The sequence below is a fragment of the Hippopotamus amphibius genome, chromosome 2, assembly GCF_030028045.1.
Source record: "Hippopotamus amphibius kiboko isolate mHipAmp2 chromosome 2, mHipAmp2.hap2, whole genome shotgun sequence".
NCBI classification, from domain to species: Eukaryota; Metazoa; Chordata; class Mammalia; order Artiodactyla; family Hippopotamidae; genus Hippopotamus; species Hippopotamus amphibius.
In genome coordinates, this window is record NC_080187.1 from 83,377,229 (window position 1) to 83,403,529 (window position 26,301).

The 26,301-nt window shown below is 36.6% G+C and overlaps 1 protein-coding gene across 3 annotated transcripts in view; it reads left to right on the forward strand.

Annotated features, from left to right (window-relative positions):
• The window catches only part of MLLT3 (MLLT3 super elongation complex subunit), a 254,166-nt gene that overhangs the window by 84,145 nt on the left and 143,720 nt on the right, over nt 1-26,301 (forward strand). The window contains exon 1 of one of the 3 annotated variants that reach the window (XM_057723976.1): nt 5,379-5,463. The exons of the other annotated variants lie outside the window; for them this stretch is intronic. Within the exon in view, the coding sequence (XP_057579959.1) occupies nt 5,451-5,463 (13 nt within the window). The 5' untranslated portion in view covers nt 5,379-5,450. Of the gene's footprint in view, nt 1-5,378; nt 5,464-26,301 lie in introns of those variants that run through there. 3 annotated transcript variants of the gene reach the window in all.

A 26,301-nucleotide genomic window follows, 5' to 3' on the forward strand; every position in this document is an offset into this window, starting at 1 on the left:
CAGGGCTAATGTTCACAGCTGTAAGACATGGAGCTGGGTCTGGGGTTTATGGCTAACGTTTCCTGGATATCTTTCTTAGTAACTTTGCTTCCATTTTATATTTCTTTGTCATTATGTATTAGGTTCCCATGGTACATAACATATCTAGTGATATTTGCTTGTCCATCATTTTCTTGTGTGAAAACCTTCACAAAATCCATGTTGTTCTGATGCAGAAGGTACATAACTTGTCTTCAGATGGAAGCTCCACCACAAAACCTTTGTATCAGTGGGTCTGTGCATGAACTTGGGGTAAGGGGCACAAGCCTCTTCAAATGGTATGGAAATTTTTATGTGTGAGAACATTTTTTTGCACATGTATTTTTGAGTGGATGGTCTGAAGTTTCATCAGGGTTTCAGAAATGGTTCAGAACCACTGCGGTCTCCGTGCTCACTGAGACCCAACCGTAAGTAGGGCCATCAAACTGAAATGCCTGTGAATGGCATTATGACTCACAGCACCAGATGCAGCAACTTGTTCCCCAGCAAATTAATGCCACACCTTCTCTCAGGTCTTCCCTCTACTTTGCTTGGGGTTTGGCGTTGGAGGGACGACAGTCTTTTCCACTACTGTGCTCCTATGACTTTTGTTTTCTCTGTGATGCTCCCTATAGAGGGGAGCACCTTTCTGTAGCCCCTTATGTATTGTATACCACTTAGCATATAAGAATTTATATAGTCCCTGAGTCAGAGTATGCTAGGCTGCCATAACAGAGAGACCTAAGAATACAGTGGCTTAAATAACAAAGATGTTTTTCTCATTTATGTAAGTCGTAGTCACGATCCAGGTTGGGGGACCTGTGTTTATGCAGAGATCCAGACTCAGGTCTGTTTGCCCGCATCCCCTGACACAGTATTGTCATTTGCGTGATTGAAGCCCTGTGGCCACCAGGTCCAGGTTTCTGGGGGTGGGACTGAAGGAGAAGCATATCCAATTGCTTAAAGTCTAAGATGTCTAAAGTCATATATCACTTCTCACATTCTATTAGTAAGAGCTATTCATACAACCACTCTACTGCAAAGGAAGCTGGGAAATATTGTGTAGCAGGGAAGGGGGAAGAACAGATTTTGGTGGAAATCTGGGAGTCTCTGCCACATTCTGCATGGTATTTTCCAACTAGTTTGTAAATTTGTTGAAGTCAGGGCCTTACATGCTGTTCTTCATATGGTGTCTTATGTATAGTAGATGTTAGATCATCTGTGTTTGTTGAATTGTCCTATACACTGGAGTGTGGATTTATATATTAACTTAAGTCAAGTCATTTTACAGCTGGTGATGCAAAAAAGGCAAGTACCATAAATAGCAGGAGTTATAGCCAAAAGGCCGGCTTTGCAAACTACATCCTTAGTATGCAGAGATATTGCTCATGTATTTTGCTTTGTCTGTGGCAGTGAGGTTAGAAGAAGTTCTGGCGATGGCCATAGCTACATTAGTAACCTCAGTTACCAACTTCTAGGAACAGAGTTTCTTGAAAAAAAAAAAAAAAAATTAGCTACATTAAAAAAACCCAAAAACAACAAATGAACTTTACTTAATGATCTTGTTACAAGTTATGCTATTGAAGTAGCATTATTACTGTTAAAATTTGCAGGCATGCAGGGTAAAAACACCTGCACTTATAGCTGCTTTTCTTCACATGGGTAGTTTGAGGCAGTGGTTCTGAAACTTTAGTGGTTATCAGAATCAGAACAAGCTGGAAAGCTTGTTGAAAAATGAGCTGGTTTCCTACCCCAAAGTTTCTAATTCATTCATTTTGGGGTGAGGCCTGATAATTTGCATTTCCAGAAAGTTCCAAGGTGGCGTTGATGCTGCTAGTCTTGAGGTCACAATTTGACAACTGCTGGTTTAAGGTAAGGAGGATACAAAACCTTTCAAAATGGGCGAGTGTCTGATATTACCAATCCATGCTGGTATGCTATTGCCATATAAAATTAAGAAAAATCTATTACGGAATAAAAACATGTATGTTAATGGAACTTCACATCACCCGCCAGGTAGGGAGGCATCTATTGTTCCAAAATCCCTAAAACTACATCATTGCGGCCTCTCTTGGAGGCTGATCAGGAATGAGCATTTTAGTACCATTTACTGAGGGAATACTTTTGAAAACTTGCTCTTGAACTGCTTAGGCAAGAAAGGGTTGGCAGAGGCGTGCATCTCATCATTGGTTCAGACTTGGAAACCTTTTTCCTCCAGCAAGGTCAGCTAGGCTATCTGTCTTTCTGAGCCAGGGAAGGCAGATAGGTTTCTCCTGCTTTACGACTCCGAGGTAGTAGTGGAATTCTGAGGCTGCTCTCAGCTCCACAGAGATGAGCACATGATTGATTATTAATGTCTGATGTGGCTACTCTTGCCATGCCCTGCCCTCAACCTCAGCATCAGGTGTCTCTCTTCTCACCTTTGCCTTTCTTTCCCCTTCAGTGATAGTGTGTGTGTGAGCACTTGTGATATCTGTGCGTCTATAAATGATGCGTTTAATTATGTTTCATAGCTTAACTTTTTCTACTTTTACTTCTGTGATTTTTACTTATGGTAGCAATTTGGGACACAGGAATTGTGAGGTAGAATATTGTAAAGCATCCAGCATAGAACTCATTGTATTATACTTTAACTTTCTTGGTAGATTTATTTTTTCCTATTTGAAAAAAGATATGGCAGTATTGCCTTTTTATTTTTAATTATGTATTTGCATATATTCTTTTTAATATTGGCTATGATTAGTTTCTTTTGGTCTTAATTACTTATTTTTTCTTGAAAAAACTTTAAATTATAAAAAGTAATGCATTTAATTTTCACAAGTCAGTCAGTCACCCCAGAAATTAATAAACATCCCTGCATATACATGTGCAAGTAAACACATAGCCACGCTAGGATCACCCTTTCATGATGACCGGTATTAACATTATGGTATGTTTCTCCCACATCTTTCTCATTTGGCTAATAAAATAGACATGTAAAAACTTAAAAAAATACATATATATATATCAAGACTAGATAATACCATTTACGTGATTCTCCAAGTTGAATTTTTCAGTTAAACGTATACATATCTTGGGCATATTTCAACATCAGTAGATGCAGAGACATAGAATTCATTATTTTGATTGGATAAATATTCTATAAAGAGAATCAACTGTGATTTATTCAGCTTTTATGCCGTTGATGGGAGCTGCATTTCCAGTTTTTGTTCTTCTAAACGGTAATGAAAATATCCCTGAATATATATCTTTAAATACTGGTGCTTTTAATTCAGTTGAATAAATATGAAAGGTGGGATTCCTTGATTGAAGGATATATGACTTTTAAAATTTAAATAATAACATTTTACCATGTATCTTTCCAAAAGACTGTAGATACTCATACTCCCCCCCCCCCCCAAAAAAAAGCAATGCATGAGAATGTTCATTTTTGGCAAAAATGATCTTTTATTTGTATTTCTCTGCCTACCAGTGAGGTTGAGCATCTTTCCACATACTTTTAATTTATTTGCATTTCTTCTATTTCTTGACCATTTTTTTCTCTTGGGTTCTTTTTGTTTATCAAATTTTTGGAATTCTTTAGAGGTACTAATCCTTTGTCAGATGTGTTACAGTTATTTTCTTCTAGTTTATCATTTGTCTTTTGTCTTTTACCTTTTGCCATACAGAAATATTAAATGTTTATATAATTCAGTTTATCAGTTCTTTCCTTTATGGTTTTGTATAGGATTTTAGGGTATATAAAACATTTTCACATCTGATCCTCATAATTTACCTGAGGTAAATGGGGTGTAATGTTGATATTCTCACCTTTAGATAAGGACTCTGATTTTTAGAGAAGCCAAGTGGCCTGCCCAGATTTGTAAGTGGTGCAGACCAGGTTCAGGTTAATTTGTTTTTAAAATACTGTACCCTGGCCATTGCTCTGTGCTCTAATTGATAGTTCTTCTTACAATGAAAGTTTCTTAAGTCACTTAGCAGAATATAAAACAAAAATCTGTAGTATTTGTGACATAATGGTAATCTGTTTTCAAAGATATATGTGATAGAAGGTACAAGTTATTTTGTTAGTGAAAGATGCATTGATATGTATCTACAGAAATGATTTGAGCTGTGGTATAATTATAGTTTTGCAGTGGTGAGCTGTTTTAAACATGGTATCACTCAGTATTTCAATTATTTATGCTTAAAAACAACCCCAAACCTCAAGTGCAGATAGTTAGTGAATACTTGTCTCAGGAGAAAAAGCAAGGTAGAAAAGAAACAGCCCTCCAGCGAGGATATTTTAATGACTCAGACCAGGCACTGCTAGAGAGGAATAACCACTTTTATCTGGAGATAAAGCAGAGTTACAAAGAATATAGTAAACACTTCTTCCCACTATATTCATCTGAAATTTGAACTGAATAAATATACCTTTCAACACACGTTTTAATGAGCATACTGCCCACAGTGAACACACACAAAAAATAGATCACCAGCTTAGGTAGGCTTCAGTGATTGTGCTACCAGGATGTGAAGGAGGCCCAGTCTGGACTCTCAATGGGGAGAGTTTGAAGAGCCCAAGCAGACCTCGTGTTCATTGAGATCTTCACAAAATGTTAACTGTGGGCATTGTGCATACTTGGAAAAACATGGCGCCTGATACAATAGGTATCTCTTTTGCATGAAAAGAGCAGAGCCCTAGTTCTTCTAATTCCCACTGGCTTATTTTGGCTTATAATTCCTTGTCATGCCTTCACCACCCTCTCCAAACACAAAATCACCTGACTTTTAAAATGGAACTGTTTAAAATGAAATCATGTACTATGTTCTTTTGGTTCCTAGTTCCTTGAGGCTATAGAGATGACAGGTGTATACATTAGTGATACCGTAAAATGCAAATGGTTTGAATACAGTAAAACTGGGATTCTTGGTGATACTTTTTTTTTCAGCTGGGCTGATGGGGTCTGTATACTTACTTTAGTGAACATGCCCAATACAGTTTGCCGTCTGGGTTTAAAACATTAAAAAAAAAAAAACTACTACTTTTTGTTTGGTGCTTTTTAATTCAAGAGGTTAGTCTTATAAACTTGAATTGTTTGGAGTCTGACTTTGTAAAGCAGTTAGTGCTTATCTGTCTGATCCTTTCTTATAGCCTGAGTCTTTAACCGTGTTTTGTCTTCATTCTTTACCTCCAAGATTTACTTTCAGTTCCTCACTAAAGCTATGACTGGGGTTTTGTGGACTAGAATTTCTTCTCTTTGGGTCCCTAGATCCTGGGAAGATAGTGTTGGCTCGGGGCGGTGTCCTCCCCTATCTCTTTCTACCATCTGTAAACACTTTCATTCTGCCTTTAGTGGATGGGCCTCCTGAGGATACATGAAGCAGTGTTTGTGAAAGGAAACTGATAAGACTGAAGACATTTTCCTTTATGAAAGAGCAAGGGTGGAATGTGGGGGAAAGGTAAGGGAATAGATCTGTTGTCCTCATTATACATTTCAAGCATTCTGTGGGTTTTTCATTTACCTTGAATTTTCTGAGACCATTACAAATGGATTTTATGACAAGAAAGTTGCAATGTTTTAAATTTAGAGCAGTCTCAGAAGCAGTGGTACTGTGTGTGATTCTGGTCAATAGTGGACCCTAAAATATTTTATTGTGATGAGATTAAAACAGAACCTCCCTTTTTGTGTTAAGCAGCAGGCAATGTAAGTTTGAATATCTTAATCTTTCTAATTAATTTTTCAGGTTTACTGTGCCTACTTTAACCGCCATGTAAGCTGCTTTCTTTTATTCTTTTTTTATGTGTTATATTTTGACTCTTAGCCTAGAGGGAACACGTCATTTGGATTGATGATGCATTCTTAATGTAAGATGCACTTTTTCTTTACATTTTATTTTGATATGATTTTACATTTAAAATGTTGAACCTGTTGATTTATCTGTTGTCCTGACTTGAGTTGTTGTTGTTGTTTTTTCCATTTTGGAAATAGGCTGCATGGTATTATGTGGTTGGTTAATTTTCTTCTAATACTGCAGCTCTGCCTTTGAAGAAGACAATGAACTTGCTATAGTTAGTAAGCAAAATCCTGCATGCACAGGCAGGAGGAAATTGGGTAATCCTGAGAAATCATATGCTAGCTTTGAACATGGGATTAATTTTGGTTTTGATTACTGTGTTATCCCAGAGGTTTGGGAGGGAAGGAGGAAACTAATAAAGGCCTGGTTTTTAAGGCAAGCTTTAGAAAGGTTATGTAAAATTTGATCTTACTGTAAATATCTTCTGTGGTGATACCATAGTCATCTTTAAAAAATGATAGAAGTTTTGAGCATAGGCCCCAGTCACTTGGAGCGAGCGATTTTAGACTTAAGAAATATTTCCTCAGCTTTTCATCAGATGCTGATACTCTTTGGGTCAGGAAGTGGATTGCTGTAGATGCTCATCTAACAGATTATGTGAATTCGTAGATTGTATATAAGCATGAAAATTTGGAGTTAGATATGGCTGGAAAACTTGACCTGGGTTCAGCTTGTCCCCTTCCCTCTTAAAAGATCAATTAGCTCTTACAGTGTTGTTTTAAGGAACAGGGTTCTTTGCCGAAAGTAGATATTGTCTTTAAAATTTGCCGTTCACTTTAGCGTTAAGCCAGGGCGGACCTATTCAAGATTTTAGGGGTGCCTCACACTCTTGCTATTGCTAATTGAATGGTAAGTGTTGATTTGGAACAAAGAGAATTAATTTTGTGTGTTTGAGGATTCATTTTTAAGTGATATCCCCCCTCCTTCTCAAATAGCAAGTGATTAACTACTACTTTAATTTTCAATTAATCAAATTAGATTTCTACTGGTAGATTTTGATTACATGCAGTTCTAACAGCTTCCAGATACACTTCTCTTTCCCATATGCTTACCATATGCTGAGTAAAACCAATGTAGAATAAATTAGTGTAAAAGTAAGAACACTTAGTTCTTTTGTAGAGTTCATCTTGAATGACAGAAGACAGCTCAGAATCGTTTTAGCTACGAGGCACCTTTTGAAAAGTGATATGGAAAAATAACCCATTTATGTGTGCCAAGGTCTGTTTTCATAAATGTAAATTTGAAAGTTCATTAAAATTTTGGCATGTGATTTGGAATGCATAATAACTGGATGTGATTCAAAGCCAGAAATCTGTATCCTTATACCAACAACATGTTTCACTGAAGACTGGCTTTGTATGGGTGTTCAATATTTAAAAGGTAAAAAAAAAAAATAGTATTTACTCGATGGTTATGGCTCTGGAAACTCTGTTCAGGATGGAGAGGCCGCAGTGGCAAGGAAGAGCCAGTAGTCTGACCAGTGGCCCTGGAATGCTCACCAGCCTCTTCTCCTGGATAAGCAGCGTAGGTGACTTTGGGACACTGACCCTGTCAGTGACCACTGTCCCTTATTTTTCAGAGATGACAAAACAGAAATGCATATTTTCCTTGCTGTCTTTGGGAATGTGAAGATGGCCCACAAAGGACACTTCAGCTCACATAAAAACAGCTGAAAAATGGCTGAGCTGGATCAGGCAGGGGTGGTATCTAATGCTAGTAGCTAATACAAGCAGTTCCTGCTTGGAGATATTCTAATGTTACGTGCCAGGCCTGCTGCTAACCTGGAATATAAGCCTCCCAAGGTGAGGATAGAGAAGCAAAGGGGAAGAGAGAAAGCCCCCCCGGCTGATGGTGCAACAACAAGCCCATTTCTTGTCTGTAATAAGAGAAGTGCTTGCTACCGTGGCCCTTTCAGACATCTGCAAGTGAGGCATGGGAAGCAGTGCTGCAGCAGAGGTAAGAACGAAAGAGGAATTACTGCGACAGGAGCATTTTTATTTGAGAGCTTACAGGCTAACCTCTTCCAGTTCTTATCCTCTGCCAGTTGATATTTTTGCTGTTATATATGTGTACTTTGTACAGATTCCATTTTGATTCTGTTACTCCTCTTTACGACTTTGTTTTTAAAGTTTCTTGTTCCCTGGCATCTCATGCCCTCTGGTTTCTACAGTACCTTCCAATTTTGTCATAGGAGAGAAACATGGTTTATAAGGCGAGTAAGATGATCACCAGGATGAAAAGTTACTCTCCTTGAGTTTGTGATTATGGACTTAGCTCATAGTCTGTCACTTAGGGTGCCGTTTAGTGATGTTCTTCTATAATTAACCAAGCTTCCTGCAGAAAGTAAGTTTAAAATCACTGTCGTCTTGGTTTATTTCCTCTCTTAGACTTTGATCTATTTGACTTTAACACATGCTTCTCACCAACTTCTGTAGATTCTTATTTTGACAGGATGCTTTTATCCCCTGCCCCCAACCTCCCAGCCCTGGTTCAAGGTATCTGTCACCAGATTGGATGTTCTTGTATCTGTTTTGTTCATTCCATTTCTGGGCCCTTTTTTCCTTTCACCCCAACTTAGTAGTTTTTCCTACTTCTAGACTCTCTTCGCACAAACCATCTTCCACATTGTGGCCAATTATCATTCTGAAAACATGGGTCTCCTTAAGTTTTTCTGCCTCTTAAAAGCATTTGGTGGCTTTCTGTTGCCTGTAGAATTCAACTTCTTACAATACTGTGTAAAGAACATCACAGATTGGCGCTTGTCTGCCTTTCTAGCCTCATGGTTGGTCACAGATAGCCAGGTACCTGGAGTGTATCTGTATAAGGAATCTTCGGTTCACTTATGCTTCCTTATCAAGCCACGCATTCTCTCTGCTCTGGGCTTCTTGCTTATGTTTCTCTTTGCCTACTACAAACACCCTTCGTTTTCTTCTTGTCAAATACTTAACTACTTTTCCTTAAAGGTAATCTCTTTTGTGTGTGGTTTTACACCAGAGAGTTCCATAAATATTTATTGTATGGAATTTAGCTTATTTCCCATTACATTTTATAGAGAAGGAGGGAATCTTAAAGTAAATGAGGTACCTAAAAGTGATGTATTTGAATGAAGATTTGTGATTTATCATAATTTATGGAAGTAGAAAGGGTAATAGGATAATAATAATATGATAATTCCTTGGCACTCAGAATAGTGAATAGATATCATGAACCATAATTGATGAATTATCCAAAACACAGTCACATTTGGCTAAGGAAAGCATTGGGGTGTGTGTGTGTGTTTGTGTTTTACAATGAGAGATTGACTTTAAATCAAGGAAAGAATGATTTGAACCTGTGAATTATAAACGGTTCTTAATAATTTGGGGGAGGGCTAGAGTGGAACCTAGGTTTCTGGACCCTCATTGTGAGGAGGAGGTTGGAGGGGAGGGAGTTGCTAATCACAGAGAGTTAAGTGGTTGCCATTAGTTTCTCTTATGACTTTGAGTAAAAATTCTTCTGGATCCGCTTTTTATAACAGGACACCTGGAGGACCTAAGTCACTAGTGTATGCTAGACCGTAGGAGTCAAGATGGAACACAGTATTGGCAGAAACAAGAATGAGAAAATATTGAGCCCTAGGGATTTGCGTATATACCTTGACCTTGGCCTTTAATTTGAATGGAGCAGTTCACTGTTCTCATAGCCCCAGGGAGAGGTAGGATATGTTCTGGGGCAAATTTTATTTTCCAAAGATTTTTACAACATTATCTCCCATCTGACATGTTCTTCTTACAATTTGATTTTGACACTTTTATCAAGAGGTGGGGGTTGATGTTTTTCCCTTTGAAGCTAAGTGGGCTTTTCTAGCGTTTCAGCTGATGAGTACTGCGGAAATGACACTATGTGATTTCTGAAGTTAGATCATAAAAGGCAGTGCAGCTTCCTCTTTTTTTGTTGGAAAGCAAGGCTCGATTGTGAAACCTGCAGCCACCATGTGAGAGCAGTCCAACTGTCCTGAGGCCATCATGTTGTGAGGCGAGACCACAGGGAAGGGCCCTCAGTCTCCCTGGACCCCTGCTGCTCCAGCTTCACCGACCATGTAACTGCAGCCAAGTGAGGAACCCTGAGCCAGGACTGCCCAGCCAAATCTTCCTGAAGTCCTGACTGAAGGATAGTAAAATGGCTGTTGTTTTAAACTAAGTTGAGGGTGATGTATTATGCAACAATTGATAATTAGAAAATGTGTCTTTCGAGAAGCATTTTCTGTTTTCTTCTAGATGATACTGAAGGAGGGCAGGTCTGGAATTACAAACATCTCTTAGTGCAGATTTAGAGTTGTCACTGTATTAACCCTGTTACCCTCAAATTTCATACCCTAGTTGGGGGAAGGTCAAGGGGGAGAAATCATGAAAGACAATCATGCAACTTTTTTTCCCCCTCTTCATATACCTTTACCTAGTAATTGGTAAAGAGAGATTAGCCAAAGGCAGATGCTTAAACTAAACTGACTCTATTGCAATGAACCCATCTGTTTTGGGGAAGTAAAACCATGGGCAAGAAATCCTGCAAATGAGCTTGGGTGTATCACTATGGGAACAGTGAATGAGGCAAAAACAGACTCTTGTCAAGGAGGCTAGCACGTATGCTGAATAATTTATCATTCAGTGTACTTTTTTTTTTTAAATATTAAAATCTGCATGTCTGCCTCAAAACAGATGATGAAAGTCTAACTCCCTCCATACCTGTGAATGTGACCTTATTTGGAAATAGGATCTTTTGCAGATCTAATCAAGTTACGATGAGATCATAATGCATTAGTGTGAGCCCTAAATCCAATCACGGGTGTCTTTATAAGGAGGCAATGTGAAGGTATAGACACCCAGAGACACATAATGAAGAATGCTGTGAGAAGACAGGTGCAGAGATTGGAGTTATGCTGCCATAGCTAAGGAATTCCAAATGCCAGCCACCACCAGAAGCTGGAAGAGTCAGGAAAGGATTCTTCCCTGGAGCTTTCAGAGGGAGCAACACCCTGCTGACACCTTGGTCACCATGATTTCAGACTTCTAGCATAAAAGATTTTGTGCTAAAGTAGGGAAAATGAAAAAAACTTTGCTTTACAAAAGTTGTGAAAATGAAAAGATAAGCCACAGACTGGGAGAAAATATTTGCTAAACATATGTCTGACAAAGGACTTGAATCTAGAATATTTAAAGGATTTATGATTTAGCAATAAGAAGGTAACCCAACTAAAAAATTGGCAAAACATTCAAACAGACACTTCAGCAGAGGAGATAGATGGATGTCAAGTGAGCACATGAAATGATGTTCTGGATCATGTGTGATTAGGAAAATGCAAATTAAAACTACCATGAGATATCATTACACCACCACTAGAATGGCTAAAATTAAAAAGACTGATGATACCAAATGTTGATGAGGCTGTGGAGCAACCAGAACTCCCAAACATTGCTGATTGATACTTAGAATGGTTTAATCACTTTGGAAAATAGTTTTTCACTGTCTTAAAACATTAAGCATACACCTTCCTGGTTCTAATCATAGGTACTTACCCAAGGGACTTGAAAGCATATGTCCATGAAAAGACTTGTACACAGATGTGCATTAGAGCTTTGTTTGTAATAGCCCCAAACTGGAAGCAACTCAGATGTCCACCAGTAAGTGAATGGATAAGTAAATTGTGGTAGATCCACGTAATGAAACACTACTCAACAATAAAAAGGAGATATTGAGAACTATTGATATACACCACAATATGAATAAATCTGAAATAAGTCAGACCCCCCTTCCCCACCAAAAAAAAGAGAGTACATATTGTATGATTCCATGTGTATATAATTCTGGAAAGTGCAAAGTAATTATAGTAACAGGATGTAGATCGGTGGTGCCTAGAGATGGGAGGTGGGGCAGGGCAGGGAGGGGAAAGGATTCTAAAGAGAGATGAGAAGGCTTTTAGTGTTGAAGGATATGTTCATTATCTTGACTGTGGTGATAGTTTCCTAAGTGTATATCATGTCAAAACATATCAAATTATGCACTTTAAATATGAGATTTCTTATATGTCAATTATGTCTCAATGAAACCAGAATAAAAAGAAAAAAGTTATATGGGGAAAATGTACGGTTTAGTGGTGAGCTTAAATCTCAGGCCCTATCTTAGCACTTATCAGCGGAGCATTAGCAGGTGAAGTTTTGTTTTGCCATTTACTGTTGAGTATGCCATGTCTTTAATGGCAAGAGACCATTAAATCCGGAGCAAACAGGTAAACCAAGCCTTGAGAATCAGTTGGGGTTTAATCGTGGAAGAAGGCTACAATTGATTATGGAGTATGAGAATTATTATAGAAATTAAACCTTAAACATTTATGGTAGGAACTTGGGAAGTGAAAGTCCAGGAGGCAAGTTGCAGGGTCAGTGGAGTTCCCAGTTGGTCAGCCTGAGAAGCCAAGCATGAGACAAGGCTCACGGGAGAGGGTCTGTGGAAGGCTCTGCCTCCGTGTAGTTACCACCACTGTGGGTCTGTTGGTGGGCCTGGAGTCACTGTTAACCTGCAGGGCCAGCTTGGGAAATTGGACAGGGATCTGAGAAGAGCAAAGGTAAGCTTGAACCCACCCACACAGCCATGTCTGGTCACTGTACTAATTATGCATCCTTCGGAGAGTAACGGCTTCCAAATCCGTGCAGATCCTTCCTTCCAAGTCTATGCAAATTCTGCTTTTGGTCAACTTTAACCTGGAACTAACCAGAGAAGAATATTCCAGGAAGTGTAATTTCTGCTTAATGAAGTTGACATAGGACAAATCACCACAGCTTGCTCATTAATGAGGTTGGTAATTGTGGTACTGATGATGAACCTAAGCTCCCTTGTTCACATGTGATGAGTCCATTATGCTAAACAAATACAGAATATCTTTGAGAGTGATCTAATTGGGACAGAATGGAGGGCCAGGCATGAGGAAAAAGGGTAGATCTTTTCAGAATTAGGGCTGATTACAGTGTAAACAATGGAGAGACTGCATCCCCCTCTTGCAAGGAAGGTGTTTATAGCAACATAAACACCTTTTCAACACAGTAACATAAACAGTTTCTCAAGGAAACATTCTCTAGCATTCAGGAAATGTTTCTTTCTTTACAAACAAAAAAGTGTGTTTTTCTAAAGATTTAATTTACTTAAGGGCTCTGTTTAGAACAAGGCTATGATTGTAGAGGGATAAAGTTATTCCCAGAGCACTTTTGTGGTAGGCTATAGTTGAAGTTCTTATAGAAGCATCTTGTTTAAAAATCTGTAGACTAACAGAGCACGGGTCAGTACAGGTGTACCACGTCATGTATTGGATCCACCTCTGGAAAGTTACATAAATTACACCTTTGTGAGTCTAATTGTATTATGAATTCCCAGAAGCCTGCAATTTGATATTTTCTTATGAAAGTTTTTCTTGAAAGTGTGAGGACCCTTTGTTATAGGTACTTACTGTGAGACCTACTGTGAGACCAGGGACTGTGATAGGGCCTACATATTTGTCTCAAACAGTCATGCTTAATACATTTGTAAGGTGAATTAAATTGGTTTCTAAAATTCATCAATTAGGATTTTTATATTAAGGTTCCTTAGAACATTTTTAACTTGCAACAATTAAAAATAGATTTCATCCACAAGACCCATTTTAGATTTGAAAAGGAGAGGAAGATGTTTTAGCAAGAATGCTTTCTTAATAGAGAATGGAGAACAGATGTACCTATTTTCAGCATGTTATTAAAAAATATCTAGTTCTGGTAGTGCAGTGAAAATGCTGTTAATAGGCACAAAGCATCAGCCGCCTGCATGTTTTTTATCTTTGTGGAAAGACTTGATTTAATTAAAAGATTTATCAACAATCTCTAGGAATGATTTATTCATTGCTGACTGTAGATTTTCTGCAGCTTTTCACAACAACTTAGAATGTGCAGGCAGGAGACAGTTTATCACGCTGCCTTCTACCTTAACTTCTAGACTAGTGCTTCTCAAACTTTCAAGTGCAGGCAAATGACCTGGGCATTTTGGTAAACACAGATTGTGATTCAATAGGTCTGGGGTGGAGTCTGAGATTTTTAGTTCTGACAAGTTCCCAGATGATGTTGATGTCACTGCTTTGTGGACCGCATGCTGAGAAGCAGAGTGTAATTTTTGGTGTAGTTTGAACATAGTACTCAACATTTTACAGCAAGTGTGGTGGAAACAGAGAGAAATGACTGTTTTCACATATACCCAGTTCTCCTTGAGGACAAAAAGATAGTGGTGAACTCCCTTTAATTAAATAGCTTGCTCATGGTTTGGCAGGAATGAAGTACAAGCATTTCCCATTCAGCTAGCTTTAAATTTATGAAAGTGGGCCAGTTTAAAAGGCAGTCACTCATTGAGATGCAAATTTCCCTGGGAGGGAAGAAAATCATTTTGTATACATGTGGCGTACAACTGTGGGCTTACTTCTTTCCCCTGGAAATATCCCTTTGGTATCTATAAAACTAATAAAATAATTATATCTTTGAATGTCATTGTATGTAAAATTGAATGAGTTTTTGGTGGATATTAAACTCAGGGCCAACTTGACTGTTTATGAAGAACAGTTCAATATTGAGGAAATGTTCATGGTGGGGAAACTTGTCTGTTTGAAGGATGAAAATGGGAAACCAATATGAAAATTTTTAACTGTCTTTTTTTTTTTAAACCCTTTAAGATGGGCAGCCTGAAAATGTTGGTAAAATTGCCCCAAGTACAATTAAAATATACTGGTTTTGAATATTTTCAAAGAGAACTTCAGGCAGCTGGATTTATCTGGGAGATATCATTGAAATGTGAAAATTTGGGGTTAAGAAAGAAATATTCAGAGAGAGATAAGATCAACTACTTCAAGGAATTGTTTGCTTATTTTTTAAAATAACCTATTTTTTCTTAAGTTTAGGTCAAACCCTTACAGTGTAATTGAACATTAAAAACAAAAGAGAGCAAATGAACATCTTTACAGCTTCCTGGATTAGTGCATAAATCTGATCTTCCCTGAGAATGGGAAAAGATGTGTCTCTATAGAGGATGTGATGGATCATTGAAATCATCTAGCAACAGTGAAAGTTGCTTAGAATCCCAACACATGGGAAAAAGAATTCCCAGGGGTCCTAGAAGTCAGATTGTGTTTATCTGCTGTTATGATCATTGACAGCCCAATTATTTTTAACTATGATACTTTAATAGTCTTCAGATAATAAATAAACACTTTCCCAAGTCTGTCTTCCAAAAGATAGAGGCTATGAGTTCCTATCTGAAAAATTTTCATTTGTGTTTCAAATGGTTGAATGTGTTGAAAGTATGCATTCTGGAAAAGTAAGCAAGGAGCTGTTTCTCCATGGGGGCTAAGTGGTACGTGATAGCTGCGTCTTTTAAAATATGAGCAGAAGGAATATAACTGTGGTATTAAAAAACAATTAGATATGTACATTGTATACCATTTGGGAAAAAAACAATAAAAAATACCCAGTGTACTTTCTAATATTTTTTTCTATGTAGTTTTCAAAAATTGTAATTTTCTCTTTCTTCACGCTTCCTGTAACATAAGCTGTTTCCCATGTAATTGCACATTTTTGGGGGTGAGCATGATTTTTTATGGCTGCATAATATTCCATTTATAAAAGGAATACCACTTAGGTAGCCATTTTAAGTGGATTTTTATGTTTTTCTAAGGTGAATAACAGTATAATGAACATCTGTGTATGATGCTATTCTTTGATGAGAATTTTTTGCTTAGGTCAGATTGCCAGAACTGAAATTCATATTCTTAATTCTTATAGAAAACCTTTTCTTAAAAGCTGATCTGTGAAGTTGAGGGACTGTTTACAAAGAATACTAAGCCTTCCTGGGTGTTAAAAGATAAAGATGTTATGACAAGGTGTTAAAAACTAAGCTGGATTTGGACAGGTCAGATTAACCTGGTTCTATCTTTGATGCCTATTTTTAACACTTGTTGAAATGGGGGGAAAATAAGGCTAGAAACTTGTCCTTTGATAAGTTTTGATAGGTAGGATGTTTTCTAAAGAAATGAGTTGTTAACATGGCAAATGCCTTAAGAAATATTCTGCTAATAAATAAGAATGAGAGCACTTGAAGATAAAGTTTCTGATAATAAGAACAAGTTTGTTATGTTTAACTCCTGACCCTCTGAACTTTAATTTAGGGCAAAAGTATTGATATAGCTGTGATTCACTAAGCCAAAAAAAAAAAAAAAAAAAAATACCTGTAGTAGAAAAAAACAGAAGCCAGCTCACAATTCAGACTGTAGACTGATTTGTAATACTCCTTCTTAGTCAATTTTTAGAGATAAGGTAATCAATTGGATAGGTAGGTTATCAATCCATCCTAGGTACTCCATAAAGTTAAAAAACAACCCCAAACTTCTGATTAGTTAGCAGTATTTTAGTTGCCCTACAATCTTCTATATTGGATTTATAGCCAGAACAAAAGGTTTTCAAGACCAGATCTATAAGCTATATTTTCTATGTATATTTTACCAAAGTTCTCAGTTTAGTCTAGAAATTTTAGTTTTCAAGTGGATTTACATTTTTCTGGATTGCAACTATTTTGTGCTCTTCTGTATAGTTAAAATTTGGTAAAGAATATTTTTTCGATTAATTCCAAGGCATTAGTGTCTATATGCATATAGGAAGTACTGAAGTATGATGTTCATAATTTTACTTTTATGTTTGTGACTATATTTTGAAGAAATTGTATTACCTGTTCAGTTAATAGTACATATAGGAGAATGTATGTAATGTGTAAGTTACAGAGCAAGATTATACAATGAACATCCTTGAAGCTACGATCCAATTTAAGAACTAGAACATGACCAAGTTATCTCCGAGTTCCTTTCCTAGGCTGTTCAGTTTTGCAGAGTGTACAGGTTAAAAAGATCCTGCTGCCTACTTTTCTAAATTATAATTAGTATGCCACTAGCCTTAAAAAAAAAATCTAAACAGGTAAATGCAATTTATGTTAGGAACAGCAGCAAATTAATGATGGATATCAATGCACATACATAATTCATAATAACAAAGACATTTAAAAACAGGACATTATATTGAAAATGTTAACTATGGCTAGATATAAAATTTTTCTTACATATTTCTTAAACAGGAAGTTGTTTCTTTTTTCTAAGAAGGCTATATGAAAAATCTTTTATTACTGAACCTAAAAACTATGAGTACATTATTCATACACCAAAGTGGTGTTCATTTAAAAACTTAAATTCACATTACTTGTTGGAAATCCAAGTTTTGTTTATTTGAGAGGAAATTTTGCATTTTATCAGCCAAGGACCTTTTGTATTCCCAGAGCTTTGCCCCAACCCTGTGGGAATCAAGATTCCAAGGTTAAAAGTCCAACAAGAAAACATCATCACTAGAGGAAAGTGCTATATTAATAAAATTTAAAGTCTATATGTGGTTATTTAAAGGTTTTCTCCATGTTTCCCTTCAAAGTATTTGTACTTTTGTTAATTACTGTATTGAAATATAATGGTTGTTGATATCTGAAATTGATTTTTCATGGAACCCCAAAGAACAGAAACCCATATTCTTTAAAATTCTTTGTTGTTTTTAGCAGTAACACTTTGAGGATTAGGAAACAAATTTTATTTCTCTCATATAGACATTGCGGTGACTGATTAACTGTCTTGCAGTCTTTCTCACAAACCAAATAATAGATTTCATTTTTGGCTTGTATTTTCCGCCTGATTTTCTTTCTGTATTATAATTGTCTTTATCTGGAATTTTCTACTTTCTTGAGAAGGAGTGTGAGCATCTGACTAGTATGGTACAAATGATGTGCTTTTTCTTTTAAAAATCTCTCATATGGCTCTTCTAAACACTTTAACTTCTTTCTGCTTATATTACCATATTTAAAATAGATTTATAAAGTAAGAATAAAAAGAAAATTGAGTTTATATTAAAATTTAACCTTTTATTGACTAAATATCTATCTTGATTTTTGAATATATGTTAGTATGTAATTACATAGGTTTGCATTTATTTTTAGCAATGCAGTTCTTTATGTCAGGTTGACTATATATTCTGGCTTAAGGATATTAAAAAAGTACCTCTGATTTAGAGAAGTTTTTCATTTTGAACTATTTAAAGTTTCTTCTTATTTTTTGACCTTTAAAAAAAGTTACTTCCTTGTTGAGTGAAATTTAGTAATCTTTAAGCTGAATTTTTAACCTCATGTTTTAAGTGGTATAAGCCAATTAGCTTTCTTAAATACTGTATATGTAAGCCACACTGGTCATTAGTGATTCCTTTTGGTAAGTTGGTTATTTAACTTTTCCATTCTCAGTTTCCTCATCTGTAAAGTGGAAGGTGATAACTTTTCAGGGTTGTTGAGAGAATTATACAAGTTACTATGTCCAAGCACTTTCAGGTACTTGCTTGCATTAATTTTCTATTGCTACCAGAACAAATTAACACAAATTTAGCTGCTTAAAACAACATAAAGGAAATATCTCAGGATTCTGTAGGTCAGAGCTGGGATTGGCTCACCTGGTTTCTATGTTCTGGGTTTCATGAGCCTGAAATCCACGTGTTGATCCTCTGGCCTGTTGCTGGAAGGTTCAGGGAAGAATCTACTACCAGCATCATTCAGGTTGTGGGCAGAATCCTGTTCCGTGTGGTTGTAGGGCTGAGGTCTCTGTTGCTTTGTGACCTGTCAGCAGAGCCAGTCCTTAGCTCCTAGAGGCTTCTCTCCAGTTATTGCTTGTGGGCTCTTACGTTACAGAGCCAGGAAGGACACGGCACAGCCTTCTCACGCTGGGAAATCTCTCTGACTTTTCGTTCTGCTGCATCTCTCTTCTTCCTCTTGTAGCACATCCCTCTGATTACAGCTGGAGAAAGTTCCCTGCTTTATGGTCTCATGTGATTAGCTCAGGACCATCTGGATAATACAGGATAATCTCCATAGCCTGTGGTTAGTTGATTAATAACCTTAATTATTACGTCTACAAAATATCTTCACAGCCGTACCTAGATTAGTCTTTGATTGAATAACCAGAGGACAGGAATCTTGAGAGACAGCTTTGGAATTCCACCTATCACGGTGTTCAAAAATGGTGAGGAGTAGTCTTGGAGGTGACGGACAGTGATGAAAGCAATCGTATCTTCACCAGAGGAGCACAGAGTAAATTGTAAATTCCTTGTAGGTAGCACTATGTCTTACTTTTTTATATCCGTAGGACCTTTGAGTTTGTCATATAGTTATTTAAAGACCTGCCATTGGCTGATAGCTTGAATGTAGTTTTTCTTTTGATTCTATTCATTTTCTTTCTCTGAATTTGTAAAAGCAGTGTAAGTGTTTTGTTCAATTCTCTGGTGCCTCTTGGAAAGATTAATCATAACATTTAGTTTCCCCTTACCTTTTTCCTACTTTTGATTTTCATCAAATCACAAAGATAAAACAGCTAGTCCCTTTTCAGAAAGCTGCCACAACTGACCTTTTGTAATTGGAGCACACATTTTGAATTTCTTTGCCTTGTGCTTTTTTAGCATGTGTTGGGCTTTTATGTGGAATAGTATTTACTTTGTTACGCTCATTCATAAATGATGTCTTCTAATCTTTTTTGCTTTTTCTGACACTTAAGATATTGTCTATCTTCCCCACCTAAAAAGATGCATAACATGAAATAACTCTTTTGTGCTAGAAAATTTAAGCACCTTTTGCCAAAAAACCTTGTTTACCTTGCTGCCTTTGAATTTCATCACAGGGGCTAGGTGGGCATTCATATAGTCAGTCCTTTGCTAAATCTAGGATCAACAAGGTCCATTCACTGTTTCTTTGATCTTTCTGTATGTTTTACAGATTCATCTGGCAGTCCAGTTTCTCTCATGGAAAACTGGGCATTTGCTTCTTTACTTCAACTACTTTTAAACTGAATCTGAGGCTTTTTTTTTTTTTTTTAAACCAAATTTCCTGTCAGGAGAAGAAATCTTTTAGAAGTTCTTTGAGAGAATCACATTCTCTGTATTGCTTATTCTTGACTATTCTGGAAAAGCTATCATGTTATCAGAATAAGTTAAAAGTGTATTTGTTTAATTGGAGGAAGTTGTCATTCTTTCTGAGGTCAGTAGTTTATAATCAGGAAAGCGATTAGCACTGTTGAAAGTTTTCTGAAGTATTGACAATTTTTCAGTCTTTTTCTATTGGTGTACCTTGTTCAACTTGTCTTATGCATCAACGTGTCTGATTATTACTTTTTTAAAATTGTGGCAAAATATACATAACATAAAATTTACCATTTTCAAGTGTACAGTTCAGTGGCATTAAGCACATTCACACTGTTCAGCTGTTACCCCTCTCCATCTCCAGAACTTTTTCATCATCCCAAACTGAACGTCTGTACCCATTAAACAGTAATTCCTCATCGCTCCCTTCCCCCTTCTCTTGGCAGCCACCATTCTACTTTCTGTCTGTATGAATTTGACTTAATTGGTTTGTTTTTGTACTGTTCACCTTAAGAAGCATTTATCCTCCAAGGCCTGCGTGGAGGTGGGCCTGAGGACAGGGAGAAAGACTTGATTTATAGGTATCTGATTTAATTTACTGCCTAAGGAATTAATAAGCAACCTTTACCTGACTTTTATATTTTGATTACTTTTCATATGCAGGATTTGAACACTAGAAATATTTGACTATAACCTGTCTTTAGAATAGAGAGTCTTTAAAGGAAAGAAGTAAAGCTTTGAACTTTGAGTTATGGGTCTTACTTTTATTCATATCTTCCAGTGTATATATATTTTTTCTTTTTTTAAAAATATTTATTTATTTGGTTGCACTGGGTCTTAGTTGCAGCTTGTGGGATTCTTAGTTGTGGCATGTGAACTCTTAGTTGCAGCATGCATGTGGGATCTAGTTCCCTGACCAGAGATGGAACCCAGGCCCCTGCATTGGGAGCGTGGAGTCTTAACCACTGCACCACCAGGGAAGTCCCTATATATATTTTCAATTTGGCTTTTCTTCAGGTTATTTGACTTTCCATCTTGAATGTTTATTCTGTGCCTACTAGCATTTAATGGTAATAATTCCTTGTTTTCTAAGACAGCTAATGCCTTGATTTTTGACATAGATGTGTCTCATATGCCACAGGTTGTTTTGAAATTAGCTTAGTAAGAGTACAGTGTTGATAAATTATACCATTTGGATTGTGGATACTTTGCCTGATAACTAAATTATTGATAGAGACTCACTGTTCTCCTAGAATAGGGGCAAATTGTCATCCTACTGTAGGAAAGTAGGAGTTTTCCTGAATAGTACTAATTAGGGAATATAAACCAATTTTCTGTTTTTTGGCATGGGAAAGCAAGACTTGAATTGAAAATGAGTTAGGTTGTCTTCTGGAAAGTGGCTGTAAGCTTCTCCAAGTTCAGGATTATAGCTACATTCGTTCATTTTGTAAACAACCGAGTGATGTGTTGAAAATAAATAGAATTCCATTCTAGTAGTTAAGAGCCTATGATTTTGGCCAGATAGCAGCAAGATTTTGGCTTTGAATAATCAGAATTACAGGTAAACAGAGACGATGGCTTCACAAAGAGCCCTTTTATGCTTTTCTCTTTCTTACACCTAGTAGACCAGGAGAGAACTCATGAAGATGAGATAAGAAATCTTTTAGTATTAACTAGTTCTGTCTTGCAGCTTTTCTGTACCAGCTTCAGAACCTTTTTAGCTAGTGTTCTTTGTATTATAATTTTAGGTGATAAACATAGATGGTTATGTATATAAATTGTTTTTCATTATCTAAGTAACTTTAAAAATCTTGACACACAATTGACAATCATGATTGCATTTCTATAACATTCTAAGGTGGTTTTGTTGTTGTTAGAAAATGTCATGGGTAGTTAAGTGGGTTTTTATTTCCTCCCGGGTTCCTCTCTATTGCAATTTTCTATTAATCAACAAAGTGCTAATACAAAGACAGTAAAACGTATGTGCCTTGCCTTTGGGGAATAAACCAGCTAATGGGAGCTTTTAGACATTCACTGAAAAGAGCAAGTGTACAGGGCGGTGGGAGTGCTGTGGCAACACCTTTGACCAACAGTTTAAACTTTCATAAAGGCAGACCATGAGCTGATCCTTGAAGAATAGGTAGAAAGATTTATTGCTATGTGTCTGATACCAATTCGCATTGTATAAGTGTGACCTTATTTTAAACTCTTTGCCAATCTTTTAGAAAAATTTTTTGCATTTTTTGATCCCAGCGAGGTGGAATATCCTTTCATATATTTACTAGCTGCTATTTTCTTTGGAGGGTTGCCAGATAGTGTGCTTTCCCCATTTCTCTCGTTAATCATCAAGACCACTTTATGTTAATGTTGGCCTATAGGGGCCAGGATGTTTGTTGGAATTGTGTTAAAGGTATGGATTGATTTATAGGAAATTAATCTTTTTGTGATATTCCATCTTCCCCATCTAAGAGTGTGCTATGTCTTTTCATTTATTCAGGCCTTATTTTATATGTCTCACTAAAGTTATATAGCTTTATTTATAGGTAATCTGTATTTCTTGGGTTCATTTTTTTGTCACTTTTATAAATAGAGCCCTTTGTTCCATTATATTTCAGAAGTAGTTATTTCAGAAAGTAGTTATTGCTGCCATGGAGGAAAGCAACATAGTATTGTGTATTACCTTATTTCTGGAAATCCTGCTGATGCTAATACTTTTTCAATGGACTTTGTTTTTCTGAATAGACTGTAATCTTCTACATGTAAATACATATGGCTCTTGGTTTTTTTTTTAAATCTTTATTATATTCACTAGGATTTTCAAAATAATTTTGAATTATGGTGTTATTAGTGGTCATTCTTGTTGAAGACATACAAGAGTTCCGTGATAACATTTTGGCAAACACAAAAAAGCAGAGCTCAGCACTTGAATATAACTGATGACAGACAAAAATACATTTCAGGAAATGTATGACTTGACCAGAACTTGGCATGTGAGGGAAATGTTACGTTATGACTGAAAATAATATGTGCATCTGTGTGCAGACATCCATTCTTATAATTTTATCATCATTTTGACAGCTGATCAATTATAGTAAAAATTTTAGGCCAAATGAAATCTGTTTGCTCAGCTTTATTGCAATTAATGGCACTGCTTTATTTATCATTTTAAGACTGTAAAAAGCTTTCCTTATTCCCTAATCTTACTCCCAGGGGCATAGCACTGTTAAGTTTGTTTTGTAGGCTTTCAGTGTTTTCTGTATGTATTAAATCACTCCACACACACACACACACACACACACACACACACACACACACACACGTGTGTGTGTGTGCACTTATGTATCCTTTCACAAATATGGGATAATTTATTTATTTTTAAAAAAATTATTTATTTCGGTTGCATTGTGTCTTCATTACTGCTTGCCGGCTTTTTCTAGTTGTTGCAAGTGGGGCTACTCTTCGTTGTGGTGTGTGGGCCTCTCAGTGAGATGGCTTCTTTTGTTGTGGAGCACGGACTGTAGGCACATGGGCTTCAATAGTTGCAGCACAGGGGCTCAGTAGTTGTGGTTCATGGGCTGTAGAGTGCAGGCTCAGTGGTTGTGGTGCACAGGCTTAGTTGCTCTGTGGCATGTGGGATCTTCCCGGACCAGGGCTCGAACCCATGTGCCCTGCATTGGCAGGCAGATTCTTAACTACTGTGCCACCAGGGAAGTCCCTGAGATAATTTAAAGCAGAAAGTATAGTAGCTTTTTAAAAACTTAGCAATTAAATATATGTCTCTGTGTGATTAGTGTCATTTTAAATGTCTTGGCTCAGTGTTCCGTACTTTATTATTAAGGTGGTGACATTTCATAGTTTTTTTATGTTTAGAGCACATGAGAAATAAACAAGTTAAGATATATCACAGTAAATGTTTTATTTGAAAATAAGATAAATTGTTTAGGTTTTCATTCATATAGAAATCAATTGTTCTAGGAGCCTGTTAGCTGAAAACTGACTTAAAATCATGTGTGGGATTTATATTTCCCTAAGAGAATTTCACCAATTAAAATAAATTTAAATATAACAGATATTTTATATGTAAAAATCAAACCATTAACTGCGGCTTGAATATGCTATTGCTTTAAAAATCTGATTAACAAAAATAGATTTCGCAGTAGGGAATTTGTATGTTTGATTCATATTTTCAGAGACCTTTGCCACACTCCTTAACTTCTGAAAATATTTAACTACGTTCAAGATGTGGGTGCAATTATATAATTACTGTTCTCTGGGTCATAGTGTTCTTATGTTCACAATTTGTTTTTAGTATTTTATCAAATGTTTTGAATACTTTGGGTTAAGTACCATACTAGGCCCTGGTAATGCCAAGCAAAATAAAAGGGGGGAAAAAAAAGAATGGTTCTTCTGACAGATTTTATAGGTTACAGAGTAGTATCAGGTACAGAGAAGCAAATTTCAAGTTCAGTAAAATGAGGATAATTTGGGGGTTGAGTTTTGAAAGATGAGTAGGCTTTTTCCAGGTGGGCGAATAGTAGGGAGAGTCATAGTACTGAGGGCACAAAAGCCAAAAGTATAGGAACCTTTGTGGCTCTAGAAACTGCAGGCAGTTGAGTGTGTTGATTGAGGAATTATTAAGCAATGGAGAAATTTCTCCAACCCAGCAGCGTAGAGTAATGATAGTGGAATGTGACTATTCTGTGTTAGAAAAGAAGAGCAAAGAGTTAAAAGGAATGACCTGGAGAGCATGTATTAGAGTTTTCCTATAATACCCCTTTGAGCACATTTTCTTTAGCCAAATCTCTTATAATGTGTTCATGTACCCACAAATAGTCAAGTGTAGTTATATCACTATTGGATTTCATAGATTTTAAGATCTACATTTTAACATCTCTGAAAATCGGGTATGCCTACTAATCAGTACTAAGAGTTTTTCTGGCTATATTTTCTTCTTAGTGTAGCAGAAAGTAATGTCGAATCAGCTTACAGTCAGTGGCATCTTACACTTGAAGTATGGTGTTAATGTTTTGCTGGTCTGTCATTAAAAAAAAATCCATATATATCTTCTACTTTTAGAAATTGTAATTATTTTCAGTGCTGTGTTGAATATCCACGATGGTATGTCATGGAGCATTTCTGATCAATTGCCTTGATAAGGGTTTCTGGGTATGGGGTTGCCGTTTTGCTTAAGGATTCTGAAATGATTCACAGTTGTTGCCCTCTAGTTGTCCTTTTCTTTTTCACACCTTTTTTGCATCTGAAGATGCCAGGATACTTGTCATTTGTCAGTTCTAGTTCTTAGCATCTGAATAGTCAGGTACAGTTCTAAGATCAGCAAAGACAGTTGGAGATGGGGTGAGTCAAGAGGTGGAAGATCTGTTTTTAGGATGTGAACAGTCACCTGACAGGCTATGGGATAATGTGTTTAACTTATGATTTGTATAAGAAAAACAATCAGGAGTAAGTAAATGGCAAGGTTAGCTGTGTGGATGTCTCCTGTCATGAAAGAGGTTCATTACCTGAGAAATGTACATTCATTTGAACTCTTTTTAGATGAAAAATAATAGTAAAATGAAACCACTCCTTTCATGCCTCTTACACTAATTAACAGCTATGCATTTTCTTCTTTGGAACTTATTAGAACTTATATTTTTATGATAATCTATTGTTCAACTTCCTGACTGGTAATAGGCAGGGATTCCTAATAGGGTATGTTATCATATATTTATGAGATGACACAATTTAAATATTTAAATTCAGGAGTGACTAAGATAGAAAAATAGAGGATGTGATGAAGAGTCTGGTTGTTACAGGCTTTCTTGGATTGAGAGATAATGTCTAAATAAGACTGAGTTTGGAGCACGTTTCTTCAACATGTGTAGGTTGAAGGTTTCAGTTGTCAGGCGGAGTGTGTATGGAGACTTGTGTATGAACAAGAAGGTAGGCACAAGGCCCTCTGGGTGTCAGAGGATTTAGCTTCAGGAGAAATGAGGGGGGGGAGGTTATCTACTCTGGATGGCAAAGAGTTGGGAGAGGCTCATGGGCCTGGCATGCTAATAAGGTAAAATTAGAAGATGAACTTTCAAAAGGCATTGTTTACAAAAATCTTTCTCATTGAACAATGCCCTCTCTGTATGTATTAAGAAAGTTGGTTTCAGTTTGCAAGGCAGAAACAGAGACACAAGTAGAGAGCAAATGTATGGACACCAAGCGGGGAAAGCAGGGGGGGCTGGGGGGAAAGGGTTGGGGTGGGATGAATTGGGAGATTGGGAGTGCCATATGTACATTAATATATATAAAATAGATGACTAATAAGAAAAAATATCAAATTGTACACTTTATGTAGTTTATTGTATGTCAGTTGTATCTCAATAAACTTCTTTTAAAAAGGTAAGTTGGTTTCTCATTTGCATAATAAAGTGGAGAGCTA